The sequence below is a fragment of the Muscardinus avellanarius genome (assembly GCF_963383645.1).
Source record: "Muscardinus avellanarius genome assembly, chromosome: 20".
NCBI classification, from domain to species: domain Eukaryota; kingdom Metazoa; phylum Chordata; class Mammalia; order Rodentia; family Gliridae; genus Muscardinus; species Muscardinus avellanarius.
Window position 1 is genome coordinate 26,366,572 of NC_137806.1, and position 26,290 is coordinate 26,392,861.

General features: G+C 37.5%; 1 protein-coding gene across 1 annotated transcript; it reads left to right on the plus strand.

Moving 5' to 3' along the window:
* Positions 1 to 1,814: 1,814 nt before the first annotated feature.
* On the plus strand, positions 1,815 to 25,316 carry LOC308277829 (aldo-keto reductase family 1 member C1-like; the record flags this gene model as incomplete). The annotated part of the gene is made up of 9 exons (XM_080717221.1): positions 1,815 to 1,898; positions 5,572 to 5,739; positions 6,654 to 6,770; positions 7,035 to 7,112; positions 8,104 to 8,226; positions 10,964 to 11,073; positions 11,355 to 11,520; positions 12,485 to 12,567; positions 25,229 to 25,316. 9 exons carry the CDS (start codon positions 1,815 to 1,817, stop codon positions 25,314 to 25,316), a joined length of 1,017 nt encoding a protein of 338 aa, XP_080573347.1.
* Positions 25,317 to 26,290: the final 974 nt, after the last annotated feature.

Genomic DNA, 26,290 nt, shown 5'->3' on the forward strand with positions numbered 1-26,290 from the left:
TTAAACCTCAGATCCTCTTAGCCTCCCAAGTACCTGGATCACAGGTGCCTGTTAACTATGCTCAGCTTTTACTGATTTTTTTATTTTATTATTTATTATTACTTTTTTTTTTGCAGTACTGGGCATTGAACCCAGGGCTTAATACATGTAAGGCAAGTGCTTTACTACTAAGCCACAACTCCAGCCTCCCCTCCCATTCCCTATTTTTTAGTCCCATTACTACTACTCAGAATACAGACATTTACTGGATATCATTTTATGCTGGAAGCATGTAACTTTTACTTTTACTGGGGCTCACAGTTTGCCATTAATCTCAAAGGAGAATTTGGACTTTTAAGCAATGTTCGGGGTGTTAAACCATGGGTTCACGGAATGAATGCACTTTGCATTGTGATACGGGCATATACTTTGGGAGCCAGGGGTAAAGTTTTACAGATTGGGTTTGGAATGACCACCCCAAATCTCATGTGTTGAAAGTATACCCTTGGCGCAGTAAGGTTCAGGGTTGGTGCGTGGCTGGATGAGGTGATCCCTTGAGTGTGTGGCCTCAGGGACTATATCTGTCCCTCTCATCCCACACTTCTGGATCTCTTTCAGTTGGGATTTCATAAAGTTCTGTGATTATTGTTTCTGTTCATGAATAGGCCTAGCACGGACTGATTAAGAATAACCTCTGAAACCAATAAAACTGTCAAATAAGTATTTATTTCTCTGGGTTGTGTTTATCAGTTATTTGGTCACAGTGTTCAAAGAGCACTGAAACAAAGGTCACTAATTATATCAAATATTTGTGTATTGTTATCCTATTTAAAGCTAGTTTCTAATAGTTATGTAACACACAGAAGCTAGAAGACACAAAGGCTCTGGCTGAAACCTGCAAAATGCTTAGCAATGGCTGTTAATCATTGATCATCCACTAAAAAGCATGCCAGAGAGTAGTTTTAGTTCACATACGTCAGAACTAAACACTCTTCAGGAAAAAACACTTTTTTTTTCGGTAATGGGGATGGAACCCAGGGGCATTTTACCTCCAAGCTATACCCCCAGCCCTATTTTTTTTATTTTTGAAACAGGGTCTCACTGAGTTGCAAAGGGCCCTTCTAAGTAGCTGAGGCTGTCCACGCACTGCAATCCTCCTGTCTCAGCCTCCCAAATGCTGCCATTACAAGCCTGAGCCACCATGCCTGGCTAGGAATAAACATTTTTAACACAAATCGAAATAAGAAGACATGGAAAACATGTTTCCTTTGAAATTGGGAGAAATGCTAACTTCTTCAATTTAAACTTTTGATTCTACTTCGAGGAGCAACATTTGAAAATTCTCAATAGTCATCTTTTTTATTTCAGTGTGTGAGTGTGAGTGTGTGTGTATGTGTATGTATGTATGTGTGTGTGTGTGTGTATGTGTGTTATAAGATAGTTCATTCTTTCAAATAGTGTGTGATACAGAAGGATCATTATCATAAGACAATATCAAAACAACAACAAAAAAATAGAAATCTGAAGGTTTCCAGTCTGGCCAATTCTCAAAACAGTTTCATCAATCTTTTGCAATAGACTAAAGAGAAAATTTAGAAAAAGTAATGGTTTATTTTTCACTATGTAGTAACTTTCGTGGCATTTTCATTCATTAAAACAAGCGAACTGCTTCCAGCTCTCTTCCCAATTGTGTAACACTGTTTTAATCGCACTCCTCCCCCATGCCAGTGGTTAATCATTGGACAGGCATGTGGGGTGTGAATTTCCTGCTGTTCTTAAGCAATGGGAAGTCAAGGGAGAAGCAGAATCTGCTCAGGCCGAAGAGTAACAAGACGATGGCTTCCAAACAGCAGTATGTGCAACTGAATGATGGGCACCTCATTCCTGCACTGGGCTACGGCACCTATATACCCAAGGAGGTAATATTAAAGATGCTGGGTTTGGGGATTCTAAAACAGGAAACCTTAGACTGGGATCTGACATGGGATTCAAGGGTGACTCTGGGGTTTGTGACACACTTCTCAATTGCTTTAGGCAAGACCTTTTCCAGGTACAAGAGAGAAGATGGTTAGACTCTGTATTGCAAAGACCTTTTCCAGGTATAAGAGAGAAGATGGTTAGACTCTGTATTGCATTAGAGCTGCTCTCATGGTATCCTGTTGATTATTTTGGGCAGTGCTCCCTTTTCTCCTATTTCAGTCTCTTTCCCAGCTTGGATAAAAAGAGTAAAGTCAGCAGACAAGAAGAATGATCGTCAGCGTTTTTACTTGGATGAAAACGAGCAGACAAGAACCATGTCTGTCAGCTTCTTTACTCTGATGTTATTGGGATGGGAGCATTTCCTCTGCTCATTTGTATAATCTGTGAAACGTTTCTTCCTTCCACGAAAGTAAAATCCAGAAAACGCTTTGTGTTCAATGTACCAGAGAGGAGAAGCATAAAATAAATAATGGAGAGTATGCCCATCTTGCTGGTAGCATCTCAGAATAAATACTGTCTCTGAGAGGTGCAGAACTCCCCAGGCTCTACTCTCAACTGGGAGAAATTGCAGATCCTAGCACGATGATAGGCAAAAGTTAGATGTAATTAGAACATGTATATTTTCTTGCCCCTCTTTTTACATGTTGGATTTTTTTAAAACTGGGGATGGAACCCAGGGGCATTCTACCCAAGTTTTATTCTGAAACAGGGTCTCACTGAGTTGCAAAGCGCCTCACTAAATAGCTGAGGCTGCCATCGAACCGCGATCCTCCTGTCTCAGCCTCCCAAATGCTGAGATTACAAGTGTCTGCCACCATGCCAACTCTACATGTTGAATTGATTGATTGATTGATTTTTTGTGTGTGTGTGTGGCTCTGGGGATGGAACCCAGGGGCATTTGACTTTCAAGCTACACCTCCTGCCCTATTTTTTAAATCTTTATTTGAAACAGGGTCTCACTAAGTAGCCGAGGCTGTCCGCGAACCACCGTCTTCCAGTCTCAGCTTCACAGATGCTGGGATTCTAAGCGTGTGCTGCCACGCCTGGCTCCATGTTGGATTTAAAGGGTGATGGTATAGACAGTTCACTGAAAGAAGTGAGTGAGGTGCCAAGCTCACTAGATTGCCATGAAATTTATATTTAATATAATCATTGTATTGTTTAACTCTGTGACAAGGAACTAGTTTCATGAGCCTAAAACTCCTACTTACTCTTTTTGTATGAAAGATTAAGGTGATATCCAGAGATTGTGAAGATACAGTTGGACTCCTTCACTTGGTAGAGTAAGATGGCATAAAAGGCTGGGAAGAATTAAGGATTCCACTGAAGTACAGTATTGTGGGACACACGTGTAATCCCAGCATTTCAGAGGATAAGACGGGAAGATTGAAGTTTCCAAGCCAGACTCAGCAATTTAGCAAGGCTCTCAGCAACAAGTGTCAACGCGTCTAAAAAATAAAATATGGCTGGAGGAGTGGTTTACAGCGAGGATGTTGCTGGATTCAATCCCAGTAAAACACATATGCGCGCGCGCGCACACACACACACACACACACACACGTGCGTACAGTGGTAAAACTCTGAGTGCCCATATACTTAAGAATGTCAGGTTTGGTTTAAGGACACGATGATAAGACCTAGTTTAGGGTTCCTTATAATTTCATAGAAGAAGAAAGCTTCGAAGCTTTTAATTATGAAGGGGAAAAAGTTTGTTTGATTTATTCTTTTTTTCATAACAAATGAACTTTCAAACCATTATCCAAATTGGGTAGAGAGGATAATAATTTCTAATGTTCAGATCTCCCTAAAAGAAAGAGATTTGGTTATAGAGGCTGACACATGAGTAATCCATTACATGGTGAAAATACTTTATTATTTACACATTTATATCCTTTGAGTTTACATATATTGCTGCCAGAATTTAGTTCTCTCTTACAAAAATAATGACTGCGTTGCAAAAAGTTGGCAGAGCATATTGCTATCTTTCCAGGGGCCTGTTGTATCTTGACTCTGACTGGAATCTGGGAACTTTAACTTGTTAGTATTTCATAATTAACTTTGATTTGCTAGTATTTCCTCCAAAGGACGGTGGATGTACTCAAACTGTTTGTGCAAAGAATAGAAATTCTTTATGTATCATGCAGTCATGAGCTTGGTCCAGTTGTGGCTGGAGGAGTGGTTTAGAGCGAGGTTTAGAGGTTAGAGGTTTAGGAGGAGTGGTTTAGAGTGGTTTAGTGAGAAAGTGTCCAGGGGGGGGGGAAAGATACCTGGAGATGGCATATGAGACCAAGACTTTCTTGAGAAATGCATATGGGAAGATGCAGTGGTAAGAGGCTGAACTTACATCACCAGCATATTCAAGGTCCTTTGCCAAGCAGTACCTCTCTCCCTCAGGACATTCTGTCCAGTGGGAGCTGTCTTTATGAGCAACGTACAACCTTTCCACAGTGACCTTAGTTGCATCCAGTCGCCACTAGGGCCCTAATAGCAATGATACCAACAGCATGAGCTTGCTAAGTTTGCTTCTATGACCAGCATTCCAAGGAGCAACTGTCCTGGTGGACGTACAAAAAGCAGATTTATAGAGGTAACATTATCTTGCCCAAGTTCCCAGTGTGCACGAGAGGAACCCAGTGTCTGTTAGTATAGCATACATCTGACATTCTGGCCCATATAATTTCTTCTTTATCATAGTTAGGTTTTTAGGAACTGAAAGACATTTTTCAGGGACATCATGTTTACTGGTTTCCATCCTTTAAGGAACATGCCCTAATGGCCAACTTAATAAACACCAGTGAAAATATCAGGGAGTTATCTCGATTGTTTTCATTGTAGAAAGCATTTTTGCAGGTGTTTTAAAAATTCATTTCAGGGAGAATCTAGAATCCTCTATGTAATTTCATCTATAGAAGACTCATAGAAATTTGTACCATATTTCTCCTATACCTAGTTTGTTTACACCATTTCTCTTTCTTATTTTTACTGTGACCACATTATAAAAGTTTAACATCAATTTTACTATATACTGAGTTCTGTGAATTCTTCTACAAACTCACTGGACCTAGGGCATTCCTGGCTTCCTCTGATGCCAATGATTACTGGGTTTTCTCGTGTCTGAAGATGTTTCTGCAACAACAGTTCTTGTTACTAACTAGGAACGACATAAACAAATTCTCCTCGGATTTACGACCTGAAGTGAAGATCTAACCCAAGGCACGGGGAAAAGACCATTCTGCTGGGGTCAAGGCGTGTGCCTGTGAACTTCAAAATTGCTTTTTGATATTTCCTTAAGAGTCACAGAAGAGAAAATTGGGAATTAAAAGTATAGAAAAGGCCAGAGGATCATGGTTCACGGACACCTTCAGCTATTTAGTGAGGCCCTCTGTAACTTAGTAAGACCCTGTTTCAAAATAAAGAATAAAAAATAGGGCTCGGAGGTAGAATGCCCCTGGGTTCCATCCCCAGACCCGCAAAAGGCTCTTTTGCCATATAATTAAATATTGTGAGGACCACATTGAAGTGCAGCATTCCTCGTAGTCTAGTGAATTGTCCACTGTGAGTTACTTCTCTTAACACGATTTCCCTGATATTCCTTTTCCTTTGCTCCTCTAGGTGCCTAAGAGTTTGGTATTGGAAGGCACCAAGTTAGCTATAGATGCTGGATTCCGCCATATTGATTCTGCGTATGTGTACCAAGTAGAAGAGGAGGTGGGTCAGGCCATTCAAAGCAAGATTGCAGATGGCACAGTGAAGAGAGAGGACATGTTCTACACTTCCAAGGTTTTGTGTACCTTCACTAATACATCTAAATGAAATGTAAAGAGAAGTAGCAAAAATTTTATTACTAGATTAGTAGTTGATAAAATATGCTTATGGATATATTTATCCACATATAATTAATGTATAAGATTCTGTATTAAAATCAGAAAGAGATTATTCATTTATGCTCCCAGCTTATGATTCATGACTTTATTGTACGTCTACTTTTCTGATCTTCAGCTCAAATCGGTGTGATTTAGTGTGGAGTATAGAATCAAATACAACTATGATCATAATTTGGTATCCTTATGTAGAGAGTTATTTTCTAAAATTCTTTATACTATCAGTATCTACTTTTATGTTCATTTTTATGAGAGAAAAGTATAAGAAACTTCTTTGAAATTAACATACAGATAAAATGCCTTGATTTGTATCTTCACATATTAAGATTTTCAATATATGTTTTCCTTCAGTTATATCAATTAAGGAATGCTAATTCTTCTGTAAGGAAATGAGTAGATGTAATAATTGGACTTGCAATAAGTCTTTACCCTCTGTGAGACAGAATTAAGAGATTCAATATTGTACTCCTTGAGAAAATGAAAAATATATCTCTTGAGCAATTTCTACCAAACCATTCAATTGATTGACTATCAATAACTTCAAATAGAATCTAGTCCACATGGATAGGTCAGATGAAAAGAAACCCAAGACTAACAAGGATATTTCTTACTGTGATCATCAGTTCCTAAGTAGTAGAAAAATGTTTCAATATTAAGTGAATGATCATCAGTTCCTAGGTAGTAGAAAAATTTTTCAATATTAAGTGAATGATCATCAGTTCCTAAGTAGTAGAAAAATGTTTCAATATTAAGTGAATCAAATCCCCAAATTTAGGTAACTAACTAACCCAACATATTATTCAACCTCCATAGCTTTGGTGTAATTCCCATCGACCAGAACTGGTTGAACCTGCCTTGAAAAAATCATTGAAAAAAGTTGGTTTGGATTATGTTGACCTGTATCTTATTCATTACCCAATAGCACTGAAGGTAGGTAATTTGCATCATCAATCTTATTTAACTTTAGCTGTCAGCATGACCATCAGTTTCATGGATGTCTTTAACAATTAAGCTTCTACTATACATTCATTATACATCCCACATGAAAAAAAATTGTACCTAGAGGTAAATAAAGTAGTACTTTACTTATTTCATGGGTGTTTAAGTGTTATGGCCCCTGTTATACATAATGAGCATTGTTATGGGTGTTAACATAATTTGACAATATTGCTATCATGACTGTTTATCTTCCAGCCAGGGGAGGACCTTGTTCCAACAGACGAACATGGAAAATTAATTATAGACTCAGTGGATCTCTGTGTTGTATGGGAGGTGAGTGCTTGAAGGAGAGACCTTAGGGGAATCCAATGGAAAAGGATTCAGTTCATGTGTCCACGTACAAGAATGGGATATGCGCCCTGGGATCTAGAAATTCATGACTCTACAGGGTGTTTTTCTCCAGTGGTAGATAGTCATGCATTATTTGATTGTAAGAAAAACTACAGGAAAATGTAAATTACAAGAGAATATTGAGAAAAATGGAGATAAGAAACTTTTGACCCCAGATGCAGTTCTCTCCTATCTTGTAGTTAGGACATAGGAATTCCTTTTTTGGCCATTATTGTCCTCTTTTCCTATGATCCTTGTCATTTGTTCTCTTTTTTGTAATTTCTTTTTGTGGTACTGGGGGTGGAACCCAGAGGCTTTCTACCTCCGGACTATACTCCCAGACCTATTTTATACTTTATTTGGAAACAGGGTCTCACTAAGTTGCTGAGAGCCTCACTAAGTAGCTGAGGTTGGCTTCGAACCTGTGCGATCCTCCTGTCTCCACCTCCCAAGCGCTGGGATTACAAGTGTGTGCCACCACGCCCGACACATGTAATTATTTTAAATTATTTTTCTTCCTTCCTTTCTTCTCTTCCTTCTCCCTTTCTTTCTTTCTTTCTTTCTTTCTTTCTTTCTTTCTTTCTTTCTTTCTTTCTTTCTTTCTTTCTTTCTTCTTTTTACCTCTTTCATTTGTCATGCTGATTATTGAACCCAGGAATATTCTATCTCAGAGCTGCAATTCCAGTACTATTTTTAAATTTTCATTTGGAAACAGGTTCTCACTAAGTTGTTGAGAGCCCAGCTATGTTCTTGTGGCTGACTTTGAACCTGCAACACCTCTGTCTCAGCCTCACAAGCACTACGATTAGAAGTTTGTGCCACCACCCTAGTTTTATTATTACTTCTTCATGGCATTCCTTTTAACGGTTCAACCTTGCATTTGTAATGACATAATCAGTTGTACAAAGACACTTGACATCCACTTCCTCCCCAGGCCATGGAGAAATGTAAGGATGCAGGACTGGCCAGGTCAATTGGGGTGTCCAACTTTAACCGCAGGCAACTGGAGATGATCTTGAACAAGCCTGGACTCAAGCACAAGCCTGTCTGCAACCAGGTGAGCACCTCAGCCTCATCTCCATCACTTTCTTACATCATTATTTCTGTAGTACTGGTAGGTATCCATTTGTCTTTCCCCCAGTTCATCTTACCTTTGGGGAACAAAAGAATCTAAGGTCCAACCTGCAGGGTAGGTTGCATCATAGAATAAGAAGCTTTGATAAGAAAATGCACCTTACAATATCCATAAATTTTGTCTTTAAGTGACATAATTAATGCCATACCATCCAAACATATATGTTAAATCTTAGTGCAGTTTTCATATACTGTCCTGTGGTGCATTGTAATTATATATCATACTGCACTGAGGCATAGAGGGATAGGTATATATGCAGACATCTCTTGGAGCACTTTGAGTCCCACTCGCTCCTTTCCCCTCTCCTCTCTATACATGTTTTTGAGATTGGAATTGGTAACTTTATAGACATATGTGGTATTTATTCAGTTGTTACATGCTTTATGTCTCCTTTTATCTCCCTTTTCCAAGTAAGTTAATTAAGTTTAAATATTAGACTTATTCCAATTTTTTTTTTTTTTGCAGTTCTGGAGATTTAACCCAGGGGCACTCTACCTCTGAGATACACCCCCAGCCCTATTTATTTTACTCTTTATTTTGAAACAGGGTTTCACTAAATTGCAGAGGGCCTCACTAAGTAGCTAAAATTAGTGGTGAACCTATGGTCTTTCTGTCTCACGAGTACTGGGATAGATTACAAGTGTGCGCCACCACATCTGGCTAGACTTACCTCAAATTTTTATCATGAAAATTGTCAAACACTAAAAATCATTGAGAACATGATGCAGAAAATCCATATTTTCCAACCTTAACCAAATGTGTTGACATTTTGTTATACTGACTGGTACTGATTTATATGGGTATATGTGTATACAGACATAGGTGTGAAAATTCACAGAACCTTTCCAAAGTAAATTGTAGACAAGTCCTTTCACCGTTAGAGGCTTTAGATTATATCTCCTAGGAATAAAAACACTATTACCTGTTAACATTACCATTATGACATGTAAAGAAATGATTTCCTTACATTATATGAATCCAGTCTATATTCAAATGTCTCATTGTTTTTCTGAAATGTCTTGCATAGCACTCCTCTTTTTCTAAGATCCATCTGTGACACACATTACTTTCTATTGTTTCTTAAGCCCTTTTAACCCAGATTGGTTACACAATTCTTTCCCCAATGATATCAAACCATGATTTTTAAATATTCTGAACTTGCCAGGCGTGGTGGCGCACGCTTGTAATCCCCATGCTTGGGAGGCAGAGACAGGAGGATCACGCAGGTTCGAAGCCAGCTGCGCACGCTGGCTTAGGAGACCCTGTTTCCAAATAAAAATGTAAAAATAGGTCTGGGAGTGTAGCCCGGAGGTAGAAGGGCTTCCAAGAACCCCAGTACCACCCCCCAAAAAAAATATTCTGAACTTGCCAGATTACTGTTTTGTGGTTATCAGTTTACTTGTTTTTCCATTCTGATTTTCTGTATCATAGGAGTAAACTTAAATTTACTGTACATTAAGCATCAAAATTTTGTTCAGAAAATTTCCTTTGTGTTCTCTGTTTTACAAATTGATGCCAGTAAGTGTCATGGAATGACAGGTTGTCCCACTATTAATGATGTTAGTTCTGGTCATGTGGCATAGTAGTCTCATAGACAGGTCTTTTTTTGTGAGTAGATATTTTCCTCATTTGAAATGACTAGTTGCTCATTGACTGATAATTTTTAACATGGAGTCCCATTTTAAGACAAATCATCACAAAATAGTTGACTTATCCATCAATAATTTTTAAGTAAAGATGCTTCATTGCAATTTGTACACACATTTTTAAACTATCCTTTTTATTTTGTTACCATTTTATTGTGAAAACAAATTTACTCCTCATGTTAGTATAATTTGTAATTATTCCTAAAAGACAGAGTAAAGCTTAATATCTTCTTTTTAATTATGAATAGTCTGATAAAGGAGATAAGTAATGGTCTCCATCACCAGTTATAAATATTTTTACTCTTTCTCTTTCTTTTGAAGATCTATTTCTCCGGATTCATAACTTTTCACTCTTAAACAATCTTTGTTAGAATTCATTTTACATCTTAGTTGCTTTTGAAGCACAAATCTATATAAATATCACCAGGAAAATACCTATGAAACTGGTATCTTGATCTTTTATACTATTTTTCATGAGTCTTTGACCAAATTCTTGATTTCTAGGCCAACTTTCAAAGAAATCTTATAATCTTATCCTAGAATGAAAACTTGCCATATCTTAACAGAGCTGGTTTATTCTAGGAAAGTTTTATTTTTGTTGATCATGGTTATGGCAGATATATTAATTTATTTTTTAAGAAAAAAACGAATTTAGAAGCCAGGCGTGGTGGTGCACACTTGTAATCCCCGCGCTTGGGAGGCTGAGACAGTGAGGCTCAGACAGTGAGGCTCTCAGCAACGTATTGAGACCCTGTTTCCAAATAAAATATAAAATAGGTCTGGGAGTATAGCCCGGGGGTAGAAAGCCTCTGGGTTCCACCCCCAGTACCACCAAAAAAAACAAACAAACAAAAAACAAAAACTAATTTAGGTTCATCTTTTTATTTCACATGCAATTTTACGTAGTTTTCACATTTTTAATCATTATACTTTGTTTGCTTTTGACATTTCTTCTTTCTATTAACACTAGTGTTTGATGTAATCTGATACCTTTCTGTCTTGTCCATATGCAGATTGAATGTCATCCCTATTTCAATCAGAGCAAACTACTGAATTTTTGCAAGACCAATGACATCATTCTGGTTGCTTATGGTGCTCTGGGCACTCAACGAGATAAACAATGGTAAAAAAAATGAGTAAAAATTATGTTACCCAGAACACCTGTGCTGATGAATTAGTTTTAGTACTATAATACTCAGTTTTCTGGATATCGCCTTCAACTGGCTCAGGGTGAGGGGAGAATTTGTATTTCTGAGATCTTACAAGACTCCATGACAGCTGGTTAATGAACCACATTTGAAGACCCCTTGTCTAGCGCTGTCTGAACTGACCTTAGTGAGCTTTGGAAGCCTCCTGAATGAATACTTGGCCTCTAAAGTTTGGTATTTTTGCCCTGTCTTCCAGGGTGGACCAGAGCTCCCCAGTTCTCTTGGCTGATCCAGTTCTTGGTGAAATAGCAAAAAAGCACAAGCGAAGTCCAGCCTTAGTTGCTCTTCGTTACCAGCTGCAGCGTGGGGTTGTGCCCTTGGCCCAGAGCCTCAAGGAGAAGGAAATCAGAGAGAACATTCAGGTAATGAGGAGGCTGTGAGTATAAGGATTTCTACACAGTATCTTTCTTATATGTGCTTTTTTTTTCTTAACCTCTAAGGACATTTTTTGCTCCAGGTCCATACCGCTAGAATTTCCTCTGCATGTAAGATTTAAAGTGTGTTCAGAAGTGTTTTTTCCTATCTCTTCAAGAGAAGAAGTAGTACTTTCACTTAGAATCAGGATTGAACAGAGCATAGAGATTTGGGTTCAGCTTTAGGGCAGGCAAGTACAGTTACAAAGGCCTCTGCAATTGATATCTTCTTATTTATCGACGCAAGGCATTTGGATTGGGTGAATTTTATTCTCTCAGTAGTTTTCTTTTGCATTCCCGAATACTCATTCTACATACACATTTTTATCCACTCAGAGTTCATATGTCAGACCAGGTGAGGCAATGATCATAGTAAATGACTGAGTCACTTTCTGTGGGTCTTCCCATTATGTTGGATTTGAATGTTTCCAATTCACCAAGTCAGAGCATGAGAAAGAATTTTATGTCCAGCAACATCCTGCCAATTTCTCTCATGCTTTTATGTCAATAGGTTATTACCTCACCAAAAATTGTCTTGCCCTGTGATGGGTGCTCCCTGGCTAAAAAGGGTGCTCTGCTGGAACTTTGAAGGTGAGACCATCCCATTTATGGATGGTAATAATAATATGACACTGTCAATAGTGGGAGATCTGCTGACTTAGCCCTTATGGGACATCTAGTCCCACAACTGGGAGAAATGATCTACCAAGGTTGGAATTATAAAGGGGCCCGAGTTGGACCAGCTTGAGTGTTTTGACCACTTGAGTGTTTTGCCTGATGCCTTTAATAACTTTGTGAAATTTCCCAGATATTTTAAATATTGAGTCTTCTCCATCCAACATAATTTCATCGGACTTTTCAAAATTGGTAGTAGGCATCCTAAATATATTAAACATTTTCTACTGTGTGACAGGTTTTTGAATTCCAGTTGACTTCAGAAGATATGAAAGTCATAGATGGCCTGGACAGAAATCTTCGATACCTTCCTGCTCATCAGTAAGTAATTCTGTTAAATGTGTGGTCTCAGGTCATTTTAATTTTAAGTCTTTCCCTTCTTTTTCAGTGCAGGTTTGTTCAGAATGATAGCACTACATTTGCTGCAGTAAAGGCTGCCATTGAGGTGGCTAATAGAATATTTAGTTTTGAGTTCTGAAATATGGACATCTTAATGCAAAGGACAAAGATGTTTTTGAGATAGAGATTTAAAATTGATGGAAGGGACAGAGTGTGAAGAAAAAATCCTTATTGCTGAAAAAATTATAGTAATCTATAATAAATATCTTTGGATAACTCTAACTTCTTTTTATTCTTTTTTTTTTTTTTGCATGTCTGGAGATGGAACCCAGGGGCATTTGACCTCCAAGCTTCACTCCCTGCCCTATTTTTTGTTCTTTACTTTGAAACAGTCTCACTGAGTTGCAAAGGGCCTCACTAAGTAGCTGAGGCTGTCCTCGAACCGCAATCCTCCTGTCTCAGCCTCCCAAATGCTGGGATTACAAGCGTGCGCCACCACGCCTGGCTTATTTTTACTCTTTCTACACTTTCTTCATAGTTTATGACTACAGATTCTGACAAGGGAAATATATTTTAAATGAGGATAAATAAAAACATATATGCATATATATCTATAGAAGTTATAGAGGTATACTTAAACCTTCTATAGGCAAAAAGGTTAGAAAATTATATATATATATACATATATAATCATCTGCCTATAAAAATTTAATCTCATAATATAAATATATGTAAATGGAACAATGTTTAAAAGAGAGAAAGAGAGTTAGAAAAACATGATTATACATGCTCAAAATGTGATAGATTGTTATCACTGGTAATATAGTTGTTATCACTGATAATATATTTTTAATATAGAGAAAATGATTGACAAGGTAAGTATTTAATTTCAAGAAACAAAGAGTTGTAATAAATCAGTAATTTTTGCTGCATATAAGACATTTTAATGAGCAAAGTTATTTTTTACTCTATGTTTTGTCTTAACAAGACAAAATATAGAGACCCTCAGATTATATGGTATGTCCCTTTGACCTGGAAGTCTATGTTATAAATAATGTTCTTTTGATACTGAAGTCTAACACAATATCTTCTATATGATGTTCTGTAAATAAATGAAAAATAATTGAAATTTCTAGCAATTAAAATGCAATAAATAAATACAATAAATAAAAATATTTTTGTGGCGATTAATTTCTGAACGTGCCTTATACTGAACATGGCACAACTAGCTTATGCTTTCTGAACAGAATATTACTCTTTTTCTGCCAAGTTGTCAGTACATTTGGTAAATATGTGGCCTTGATTCATTTTAGTTTCAAATAAAAATGAACTGAATGAACTAAAAATAAGGAAGGATTTCTTTTCTTTGGTAGATTAAAAGACATAGCAATGGAAGAGGAATGCATACACATTCTTTTTTCTCTGTGTTCTAGACAATAGAATATAATCTAAATCACTTAATAATAATTTTAAAATAATTTCTACAAAGCCATGTTCATGAAAGTGGGAATGAAAGATTATACGACCACTCAGGAAATAAAGTGATTGACTCTTCCCTAATGGCACCTCCATAAATATCAACTCTTTACATTGTAGAAATGGAGTTACTCAGCCTGTGTCACGCATTTCTCTTTCTTATTTTAGTCTTATTGAGCATCCTAATTATCCATTTTATGATGAATATTGATATGGAGACCTTCGTCATGACTTTGCCCAAGAAGTTGCCATGTGTGGATTGTAATGGGAGAGAGATTGTAGATGCCACTGATTGGACACATCGCTTCTGATCAATTGATGATTTCAGCAACTCATATTCTACTACAGCCAAGTCTACCAATCTAGAACAGAATGTACCAGATTTTCATCACTCTTTCTTAAAAAAATAAAGTTTTGGTTAAATAATTCTTGCCTACTCTTTTTTTTTCCCCTTGTATTACCGAAAACTGATTTGGCCTGAATGATGTGGACAAGTGCTGAGAGATGATGACTACCAGTGTATAGATACCAGTGTATAGATGTTTATGAGAAGGGATGGATAGAATTATCAGTCTCAATAGAAGTAGTAGGTAGTATGCATTTATTATGTAGGGTTTCTTTTACCCATTGAGGAATGAGAAAATGCAACATGTTGTGTGGTAGGTGAGGCACATCTGGGAAAGTCATCAGCATCCCAAAAGCTTCCTTCCAGCAGCAGGAGAATCAGAGCTCCAGGAGAGTGGGCAATGAGAACCCCTTGTGGGAAGGTTTCCAGAGAGGTGAAAGGGAACCAGCCTGAAAGGATCAGGGGAAATCAGCTGTGGGGAGGTTGAGGAAAGGGAGATTAATCATGTCTCTGCTTGGAAAAATCTGTCAAATGTTCTTTGATAATTATATTTACGGAAAGAAGTTTTCAAATAGTTTTTCACAATGCCAGAGCTGAGAGTCATTCTGAGTATTTTTTGTAAAAGATACATTGAAAACAACTTTAATCACAATATGTTTGAGAATACTTTTGTCAATCAGGACATACTGATAGAATAAAATTTTATGAATCTTTTATAATTTTAGTTTATAGAGTGATGTGAACAAAATATTATGCAGGGAAAAAAAACTAAAATTCTCCTGTGGAAACCACTTGCATGGAGTGAATTAACATTATAAGATCTGTAGATAGTCAGCTGACTAAAGCAACAAATAAGCTCCAAATTAAGAAAATCAGGATGTAACCCAAGGGCATTCTATCTCCGAGCTACACCCCCAGCCCTAGTTTTTATTCTTTATGTTGAATCCGGGTCTCACTGAGTTGCAAAGGGCCTCACTAAGTAGCTGAAGCTGGCCATGAACCGCGATCCTCCTGTCTCAGACTCTCAAGTACTGGGATTACAGATTTGCTCTTGGACTTCCGGGAAGATGGCGACCGAGAAAAGCCGGGCTTAAGAGCCCCGCTAACAACAAATCTCCATTACCACAAAATCAGCGCCTTTCATAGCCAGAAAACACCATCACCAGTGAAACAAAAAATCACCAGGCTCCAGAGAGAAAGCGGACTGAGAACAGAGCCACAGAGGATATACACCGGCCTCGCGCCCGAGGACGCGGCAGACACGGCAGCAGCGCCATACTGCCGGCAGCAGCGGTGAATTCACCAGACGGCCACAGCAAGCCGAGGTGAGCCACTGCGGAACAGCTAGGCGAGATTTCTCTGCGCAGAGAGCATCTACAGCTCCCAGTGGCCGAGCTCAGCACACGCTGCAGGGATTCAGAGTAGAAATCAAAATCAAGAAGAAAAACGCCAGCCCCACAGCCGAGGGTGTAGCAGCGGCGCCATATTGCTACCGGCGGCAGCAGCAGCGAATTCAGCGAGGCCAGTACAGCTACATCTGCGTACGCAAGAACAGTGAGTCAAATTGCGGGCCACAGAGGAGAAATCCCTGGGACTTGACCCAGTGGGGGAGGGGCGGTGGCAGAGATATCACACCATAGGAGAACGTGCAACCTGGCACTCCCCACAGTCTAAAGCAGCCTCTATCGACTCTCTGGGTCGGAGACTCTGTGATAAAACCCAGTAAAGGAGTAGTGGGGTCTGAGATACTACTGACTCGAGATCCAGAACACCTTAAGGGAAGTCATAGTGACCCAAGGGAAGAACCCAGAGAAGGCACAAACATCCAAAATCATGGGAAAGAGGAATAATACTGGAGCAATTAATGCCCACAATCCCACAACATCAGAACCCGATAAAACAGAAAATCAGATTTCTAGAAGATCAAATCAGGAAAATAACTGTAGAAATAATAGAGGTGCTTCGAAAAGAACTCAGAGAGAGCCAAAAAGAGATAAAGGATGCAATTAATGAAGTAAAGACCTCAATTCAAAGCACAAACAACCGATTAGAACACATGGAGAACAGAATCTCGCTCTTAGAAGATGAGCAATCCAAAAATGAACTCATAGTTTCTAATCTAGAAAAAAATATCCGACAGCAGGAATCTGATATTGAAGAAATATGGGCCCATTTTAAGAGAGCTAACCTAAGAATTATTGGAATAGAGGAGGGAAAAGAAAGTGAAACCAAAGGGATCAACAATCTCTTCAAGGAAGTAATAGCAGAAAATTTTCCAAACATAGAGCAAGAGGTTGATACAAAGGTCCAGGAAACTTATAGAACTCCCTTTAGACAGGATCAGAGAAGAGGATCCCCACGCCACATAATTGTCAAAATGACCAATGTGGAAGCCAAGCAGAGAATCTTAAAGGCAACAAAAGCAAAGGGCCAAGTTACATTCAGAGGCAAACCAATTAGAATCACTCCAGACTTCCCAAACCAAGTCATGAGAGCCAGAAGGGCTTGGAGTAACATATTCCCAATTCTGAAAGAAAACAACTTCCAGCCAAAAATTTCCTACCCAGCAAAACTTTCTGTCAAATTAGATGGAGAAATAAGAAGCTTCCATGACAAACAGAAACTGAAGGAATTTATGTCTTCAAAACCAGCGCTAGAGAAAATACTCAAAGAGATTAACTACAAAGAAGAAATAGGTAACACACTCCAGAACCAGAGAAACAAGAGTTTCCATCCAACAGTCAACTAAGATTGGTTATCTGTGGAGATTCATTACTTATGTTAGTCTTTTACTTATCTCTAAATTGTATTGTTTGCCTTTATTGTTGTTAATTTTTAGGATTTCTAGTTGGAATATTAATATACCTTCAGATATAGCATTTGGAAATATTTTATCCCATTCTATTAGTAACTGTTAACTCTGTTTACATTGTCTTTGGATATACAATTTTTTTTTTTTTAGGGAGTTTGTATACTCCTCTGTTGCCTGTGCCATTGAAATCATAACCAAGAAATCACTGCCAATTTCAATGTTGTGAGGTTTAATGACCCAGATTTTCTCCTAAAAGTTTATAGTCTTAAGATTTATATTTAGGTCTTTTATCTATTTTGAGTTAATATTTGTATATGGGATTAGGTAAGGGTCCAATTTTATTCTTTTCCATGTAATTATTATTTTTTAACAATACTTAGTTAAAAGATTTTTATTTCCACCACCAAATGTTCGTGGAAACCTTGTCAAAAATAACTTGACAATATAGGGAAGAATTTAGCTCTAGGCTTTTATTTAACTCCAATGGTTTATATATCTGCCTTTAGAATAGTACTACACTGTTTCAATTATTGTAGCTTTATATGGTTTGAAATCAGAAAATATATATATTCTAGCTTTGTTCTTTTTCAAGATCGTTTTGGGTACCTAGAGTCCATATTCCATATTAGGATAGATTTTTTTCTGAAAAATAAATATATAAATATATGATAGTTTCACCTAAAAAAATAGAAAAAAATATTCTCTGGTAAGAAAGAAAGCAAAAAGAAATATTGAAATGTTATCTTTAAGTCATCAAAAGCTTGGTATCAGACAAATGAAACTGTTATGTGAGATTATCATTTTTAATTTTAGATAAATTGCCATAATACTAGATGTCAACTACTAAGCCAAGCATGGGAGGGAGGGATAGGGAGAGAATGGGGTGGGGATTGGGTGGGGGCTGACTGGGAAAAGTGTGCATGTATGTCTACAAAAGTATGTATCCTACTATGATGTATGAATACAGTGCACCAATAAAAAATAATAATAAATAAATAAATAAATAAAAATTTAAGCTTCAAAAAAAAAAAAAGAAAAAGAAAATCAGGATTTAAAATTGTAGGTAATTTCTTCCTCTTTAATCCTCTATTGACAAAAGCTACCCAGCAAGGTACAATCTTGGTCTGCAGGTGGTGTCAAGAAATTTCCCAATTCCTTTTCTTAAAGCAGAGGAATTGATCTTATATACTCATGAACTTTGAAGGAAACCTTTTAGGAAGGCTGTGATTATCACTCATAAACAGCTTGCTCTGTCCTCCTGGGAAGGGATAAAGCCTAACTTCAATATCATTCCTGAGAGTTTGAGAGCAGATTGTAAGTCTCAGTGGGTTAGAGAGAGACAGTGCTTTACTCTCAGTCCAGATGTTACAGTTTGGGAAACTGTCCCCAGGGATCTTTGTTAGACCCCTGGGAATAATTCCCCCCAAAAAACCAAGAAAACCCACAAAAACTGCGGGTTCTTATCCTCAGCTAAGGATAAGTATGCAATAGCCCGGACTCTTGCTGAAGATTTTAAAGAGTTTATTAAAAGGTAGAAATACAGAAGACAGTTACAGCTTCATGACACCCAGGGGTAACATAAGGGGGTGCTTCGAACGAAATCACCGAAGCACAAAACACAAAACAGGCTTTTTATACACGGCACCCTCCATCTTGTTTCAGGTAATTCTGACGGAGTAAAAGTCCCTGTAAGGTACCTACCCTTACTTTCCCGCGGAACTCTTAGTCTCCACCCAGTTGTCTTCTTTCAGGAAGGTCAACCCCCTCCTCCCATCCCAGCTAGATTATCCAATTATTATGTAAACCTGTCTGTAGAATGAGGAAGTCCTAGTTCCCCTCTCCTATAGACTTGCTAATTTTACCTTTAGCTAGGTTAATTTACATTGGAATAGTTGCCTGCTTCTAGGCAGAAACCAAGTCCTTTCACAGATCTGCCCCTCACCCAATTTTTGAAATATATTAGTAATCAGAGCTTTCTCAAATCTTCCTAGGCCATTCCCAATACTGGTACAGTAAACACTGAATTCCATGCCACATGTATGGTGCAAAAAATAAATTACGTAGTACATAAAAGTAGCAACATTTCATTTGTGACACAATTTCTATAGGCACTAGGGATTATTTGCCACAAATCTTTGTGTATCATAGAAAACATAAGAAATTTGAATGTTACTTTCTTTTTTTGAAAATAATTAAAATAACCACCAATATCCTTTCCCAGATCTTGGAAAATTGACCATGACTCCCCATGAGTGAAGAAAAATACTGAGGCTCTGTCAACATCACAGTCTCTTAGGAATTCCTTCCTGTATTATTATTATTGTTTAATATTATGGCTTAAGAGGCTTCTTGTAGGGTGTGACTCAGCACTTTCTCAAGATTCTGAATGCTCTTGGTCATGTGGAAAATGTAGTGAGAGGAAGGGTTGTAAGGAGATATATTTAACATCTGTAGTTGCTTTTGCTAGGATACAACCTGGCAAAACACCTCACAAACTATCTTATGGGTTTAACCTTCTTAGGAATGTTTATTCCCATAACAAAAAGCCTAGGGGAAGAGAAAGGTGAGCATTGCCCCCTAGTGGTAGGAGATTCTGTTCCTGGTTCTTCCTTCTGTGTGTTTTCATCGTTTTTAGGCTGGGTGAAAATAGCCAAGGCAATTTAAGACCTCACAGCACACCAGGACAATGTCCAGTGTAAGAAGAGGAGCCAGTTCTTTTAAAAATATTCTTCTTGGACAGTGGTGCATTCTTTTAATACAGGTACTTGGGGGGCTGAGCTATTAGCATGATGGTTTGTTTCTGGACATGGTGGAATGATGAATAACAGTATTTTATTTATTGTTTATTTATTTACTTATTTATTTATTTTTTGAGAGTGAAGCTGCTCTCTTTATTCTTTATTTTTGCTCTCCCTACTTTTGTTCATGGAAAGCATTTTATACTTTTTTTTTGCTACATTCTACTCATATAATTTTTTCTAAAATTAATACATCAGTAAGTATACGAAGAACTAATACATAAAGGCAAGGTGACAGATGGCCAGTTTCTTTTTTTTTTGTATAATGCTTAGTATAAGATATTATTTTGATATTATACTAGTAGTTAATAATAAACTTCTGATCTTTTCCATGGTTGCTTGTAAGAGGAAATGTTCCCTTAAAAAAGAATAACAGTTTTTTATCCACAGAAGAGGTGTTTAGAATTTATCGTTTGAGGAGGTGGTGGTGGTTTTACAGAAAGAAATACACAAAATGATGTGTGCATGTATTTTTTTTTTGTCTGTTTGTTTGTTTGTTTTGGTGGTGCTGGTGTTCCTGGAAACCTTTCTACTTCCGGGCTACACTCCCAGACCTATTTTATATTTTTTATTTGGAAACAGGGTCTCTTAAGCCAGTGCGGCTGGCTTTGAATCTCTGAGATCCTCCTGTCTCTGCCTCCCAAGCGCGGGGATTACAAGCGTGTGCCACCACGCCCGGCTGTGCATGTATTTTATTACACTTTGTATTATACTGAATCTATGATGTATCATTACATTGCACCAATACAAGTATATAAAAGCCAGGCATGGCGATGCATGCTTGTAATCCTTGTTCTTGGGAGGCTAAGACAGGAGAATCACAGGTTCACAGCTACTTAGGCCCTCTGCAACTTAGAGTGGTCCTGTTTCAAAATAAAAACAAAATAGAGCTGAGTTCTGCAAAAAAAAAAAATATATACGTATATATATAGTTTGATAACGTGAGGGTCATTTATGAGTTAATATAAATTCCTGCTATAATACTGATGTTTGCTTACTGGCATAATATTTTATTCCTAGTGTAATAGGATACTTTCAATTACCCTCTGATTTACTTTGACCTTCAAGTTCTCATTAAACCTCAAGGCTTTATAAGTAAAAAATAGAAAAATCAAACCTGCTGCCAAGTCTTTATTTCTTCTAGTAGCATGCATTGAAGTAAAGGGGCAAGGGCATGGTGCCCCTGAAACATAAAAAAGAGGTAACAGAAGCAGGAAATGGAGGAAATAATACACATAACCTAATACTTTCATATGGAACTAGAAATTATACTGTCTGCAAAATATGTTAAGATTTTAATAAAAAGCTACCTGCAAGGAATAGTTCCAGCATTGCTGAAAAACTCAATGTCCAATGTCTACTCTGCAACTCCAGGCAAACTCTTGTGAAATCCTGTAAAAGACAATGATTAAAATAAAAATCAAGTTAGTTAGCACATGCTTGTAATCCCCGTGCTTGGAAGGCAGAGACAGGAGGATCGCGCAGGTTCAGAGCCAGCTGCGCTGGATCAAGAGACCCTGTTTCAAAAAAAAAAAAAAAAAAAAAAGCTGGGGTGGCACAGGCTTGTAATCCCTGCTTGGGAGGCTGAGACAGGAGGATTGTGCAGGTTCAAAGCCAGCCTCAGCTACTTAGTGAGGCCCTCGGCAACTTAGTGAGACCCTGTTTCCAAATAAAATATATGTATATGGTGGATGTTCTCAAACTATTTGCACAAAGAGCAAACAGTCTTTTTATTGTCCTGCAGTCATACCCTCAGCCCAATTATGGTCTGTAGTGGGAAAGTGTCCCAGGAGATCACAGAAAATACCTGGAGAAGGCCTATGAGGCACAGGCTTTCTTGAGAAGTGCATACAGGAAGATCCAGTGGTTAGAGGATGAACAAAGAGCACCAGCATACTAAAGATACTTTGCCAAGCAGTACCTCTCTTCCTCAGGACGTTTTGTCCACTGGCACCTGTTTGGAAGAGCAACACACAACCTTTCACAGTGCCCTCAGTTCCATCCAGTCACCACTAGGACTCTAGCAACAGAGGTACCAATAGCATGAGCTTGCCTGTCTGCATCTATGGCCCGCATCCCAAGGAGCAACTCTCCTTCTGGATGTACAAAAAGCCACTTTCTACAGGAAACATTATCTTGCTCTATTTCCCAGCGTGCATGAAAGAAATCCAGTGTCTTTCAATATGGTATGCATTGGACATCCTGGCCCAAGTTTGCTCTATTATTTCCATTTTAGAAACTTAAAGAGATCATTTAGGAACATTATGTTTTACTGGTTTCCATTACTTTAAGGAACATGCCCTAGGGGCCAATTTAATGAGTACAAGTGAAAATATTAGGAAGTTATCTCAATAGTTTTTATTGTTAAAAACACTTTGCATGTGTTTTAAAAATTTGTTGCAGTGGAAATTTAGAATTCTGCATGAGATTTTATCTGGAGAAGACTCACAGAACATTGCACTATATTTCTTCTATGTCTAGTTTGTCTACATTGTTTCTCTTCATTAATTTTCTTAAGTTATAATATTACCATATTATAAAAGTTTAACATAAATTTAGCTATATCCTGAGTCCTGTGAGCTCTTCTACAAACTCACTGAATGTGAGACATTCTTGAATTCTTTTAATGCCAATGGTCACTGGGTTTCCTGTGTCTGAAGAGGTTTTTGCAAGAAAAAAAAAACTATTGATACTAGCTAGGAAACACCTGAAAAAAATCTCCTTGGGGTTTACTAACCCAAGATGGGGAAAAAGATAATTCTACTGGGATCATGGCTTCTGCATATGACCTTCAAAATTGTTCATTGAATAATTTCATAAGTTTTACAAAAGAGCAGGGATTTAAAATAAAAGTAAATGGTCTCTAGTTATACAAATAAGATGAGGACCACATTGAAGTACAACATCCATTCTATTCTAGTGAGTTTTCCGCTTTGCTCACTGTGAGTTACTTCTCTTATTATAATTCCCTAAATACCACTTTTGGTTGCTTCTCTAGGTTTCTAAGAGTGTGTTGGAGGACACCAAATTAGCCTGTTCAACAAATGGTATTGGCAAAACTGGTTAACCATATGCATAAAAAAACCCACTTTCTCACCTGCACAAGAGTCAATTCAAGATGGATCAAAGAATTTGAAATTAGAACAGAGACCCTGAGGCTCCTTGAAGAAGGCATAGGCCCAATTCTGCAATACATAGGCACAGGTCAAAACTTTCACAACAAGACTCTAAAGGCACACGAAACTAAAAGGCGGGTCAATACATGTGATTGTATTAAATTGAAGAGCTTCTGTACAGCAAAGGAAACTGTCAGGAACCTCAACAGAGAGCCCACAGAATGGGAAAAAATTTTGCCACCTACTCCTCCAATAGAGGACTAATGTCTAGAATATACAGAGAACTCAAGAAACTCAGCACTAACAAAACAAATAACCCAATCAAAACTGGACAAGTGGATTAAACAGACACTTCAAGTTTAATTTAATATGCAAACATTTGTGAATTAAAGATGGTCCAATCAGAAAAATCCACCATCTACTGATCTCAGCATTTAAATGTCACTTTGAATCACTACAATTCATAAATTTGCATACCTGCACACCATGTTTACAATACCTTTGAAGTGTCTGAAGTGTAGAATATGTCTTCCCTCTTCATCATGACATTGGCAATATTGCTTCAAATGGCCTGTCCTACCTCCTCCTTATTTTTGTAGAAATGAGCAGAATTGATAAGACAAAATCTGGCTTCTGTAGCCAATTCAGTAACCACTATAACATCACTCCTGGGAACCTAGAGAAACAAAAAAAAAAGTAGTATTTAGAAATCCATATGATCCAGAATAACTGCAGCCACAAAGGGTGACCTTCTCAAGAACCAATTTCTCCCAATTTCCTGGGTTAATTTAGCATTTGGAGTGATGGGTCCACCCACATTTTTCTATGTCTTTTATACTCTATATCAAGAGCAGGGCAATCTAGAAACTTCTTCAATTCCAGACGATCAATAGTTTACATTGGCATCAATGGGCTCTGCTAACACCTCGGGATCAGTAATATATTAGAAGGATGTGCTGAACTCAGATTATAATCAGAACAAAGGTTCTTTTTTCTATATTGAGAATTTAAAGGAGTCTTTCTCTGCATGATGTAACTAGACAATACTAGTAAAGAGGTACATGCAAAGAATAGAGATTTATCTATGAGGAATTATGCCCATCCTATAAGGGAGTACTTATCTGGATGTCAGACTTTAAATCAATAATTTCCTTCCTTTAGAAATACTGTAACCTATATAAAATTTTAAATTATGTTCCTGCCTATTACACTGGATAAAGATTTAAAATGCATATGCCAAACTATGAAAAGAAAAATCAAACATCTCTTTTCTCCTCAATTTAGGAATTTAGAGCCTCGTTTTAAGCAATGAAACTTCAATGAACTAGGTGCAAAGTTCTGCCACCCTCTTCTGGTGTCAGCCCTGACTCTCATAAGGTTTAAGAGGACTCAGATATTAACCAGGTGAAATTTTAACTATATTGTGGGTCCTTCCCTGTCCTTCAAGAAAATTTGCCCCAACTGTTGACACGTTGTGTCATAGACTCATAGTAAAGAATCTAGGAATTAAAGTTCATAGAATAAATTCTTTGATACATAATTTTGTGATCTGAGGACAATATTTATGTACAAAATTTCTTCCAAATTCTTTGGCTTACTTTTATTTGAGAGGAGCATCTGTCCCATTGTGTTTGAATAAAATGGGGCTGGGGGTGTAGCTCAGAGGTAGAATGCCCTTGGGCTCAACCTTCAGTCCCCCACACAAAAAAATTGGCAAATTATGTCCACAAACTCTTCTCAAAAGAAGAAATACAAAAGGCCAACATATATATGCAAAAAGGCTTTCTTTCACTAATTATCGGGCAGTGACCTTGACTCCTAAATTGCCTCTTTTAGCTGGGAAGCAGGTTGAAACAAGAAAATCTCAGTGCCTAATACTGTCAATAGGTGCTCAGAGGATGAGAGAGTACCGAGAACTCAGGCTATCTCTCTCTTTCATGTAGCACAGCAATACCGATGTAGCACAAAGAATGAAGCACACGCCTGTGGTCAGCCAGACCCTGGTCGATTTGAGAAGCCAGGTCAGATTACATTCATTCTAGGTCTACTTTCCTTTGAGCCCTTAACCTCAAGACTTGTGTTGTTACCTTTTTAGGCACATAGGTGCCAAAGCCCTGAACAAGAATGGAGTGACCACCATTCAGTTTCACACGCTGATGTTTGGAATTTATTGCTCTGCCTGAGTAGAATCTCTTTTTGTCTGCCTCCAAAATAGATAAGTAAATGGAAAGCATAGCCCAAACTGTCCAATGAAGAGCCAATGGCCTGGTGGGCAGAGTGAAAGCAATGTTTTCCACATGTGGTAAGAGAATTGGGACCAGTTCCCTTATTTGACATAAATGAGTATGTTTAAGTAACTTACAATATAGTAATAAAAAACTATTATTTTTAGGAAACTCCTTGTGTCTTCCAAGTATTTAAATTCTTACAAGAGTTTGAACACTTATTGAACATTTTCAGATGAGAAATCTTTGGATACCATTTTCTCATTTTCTTTCATTATTGCTATGACAAATCTACTTGTCTTTCTTGGATGAACATTAGATTTTCCCAAAAGAAAGAGAGAATTAATCAAATATCTAAAGTAACAGAAAAAAGGAAAATATAACTATAGCTGGCATGGAAATCCAGAGAATCATTAGAAATTATTTTGAAAATTTATACTCCAGTAAGCTAAAATACCTAGAAGAAATTAATAGTGTTCTAGACACATATAGCCTACCTACATTAAATCAAGAAGATATAGAAAACTTGGAGCAGGAATAAGAAAAGAGACTGAAATAGCAATATTGAACCTTCCAACAAAGAAGACTCCAGAAACAGATGGATTCCCAACTAAATTCTGTAGAACTTTTAAAGAAGCACTAAGCCAAATAATCTCAAATTATTCCACGAAATGGAGACAGATGAAATGTTTTCAAACTCATTCTTTGAATTCAGTATTATGTCACCGTAATGCCAAAGCTGAATAGAAATACAAGAAAAGGAAATTGTAGACAACATCCTTGAACACAGGTAACAAAAATGCTTAATAAAATATTAGTGGTTTATATTCAAAACCACAAGAAAAAAAATTATACCATGACCAAATTTGTTCCATTCCAGAAATACAAAACTGGTTCAAGATGCAAACCTTGAAAAATGCAATTCATCACAT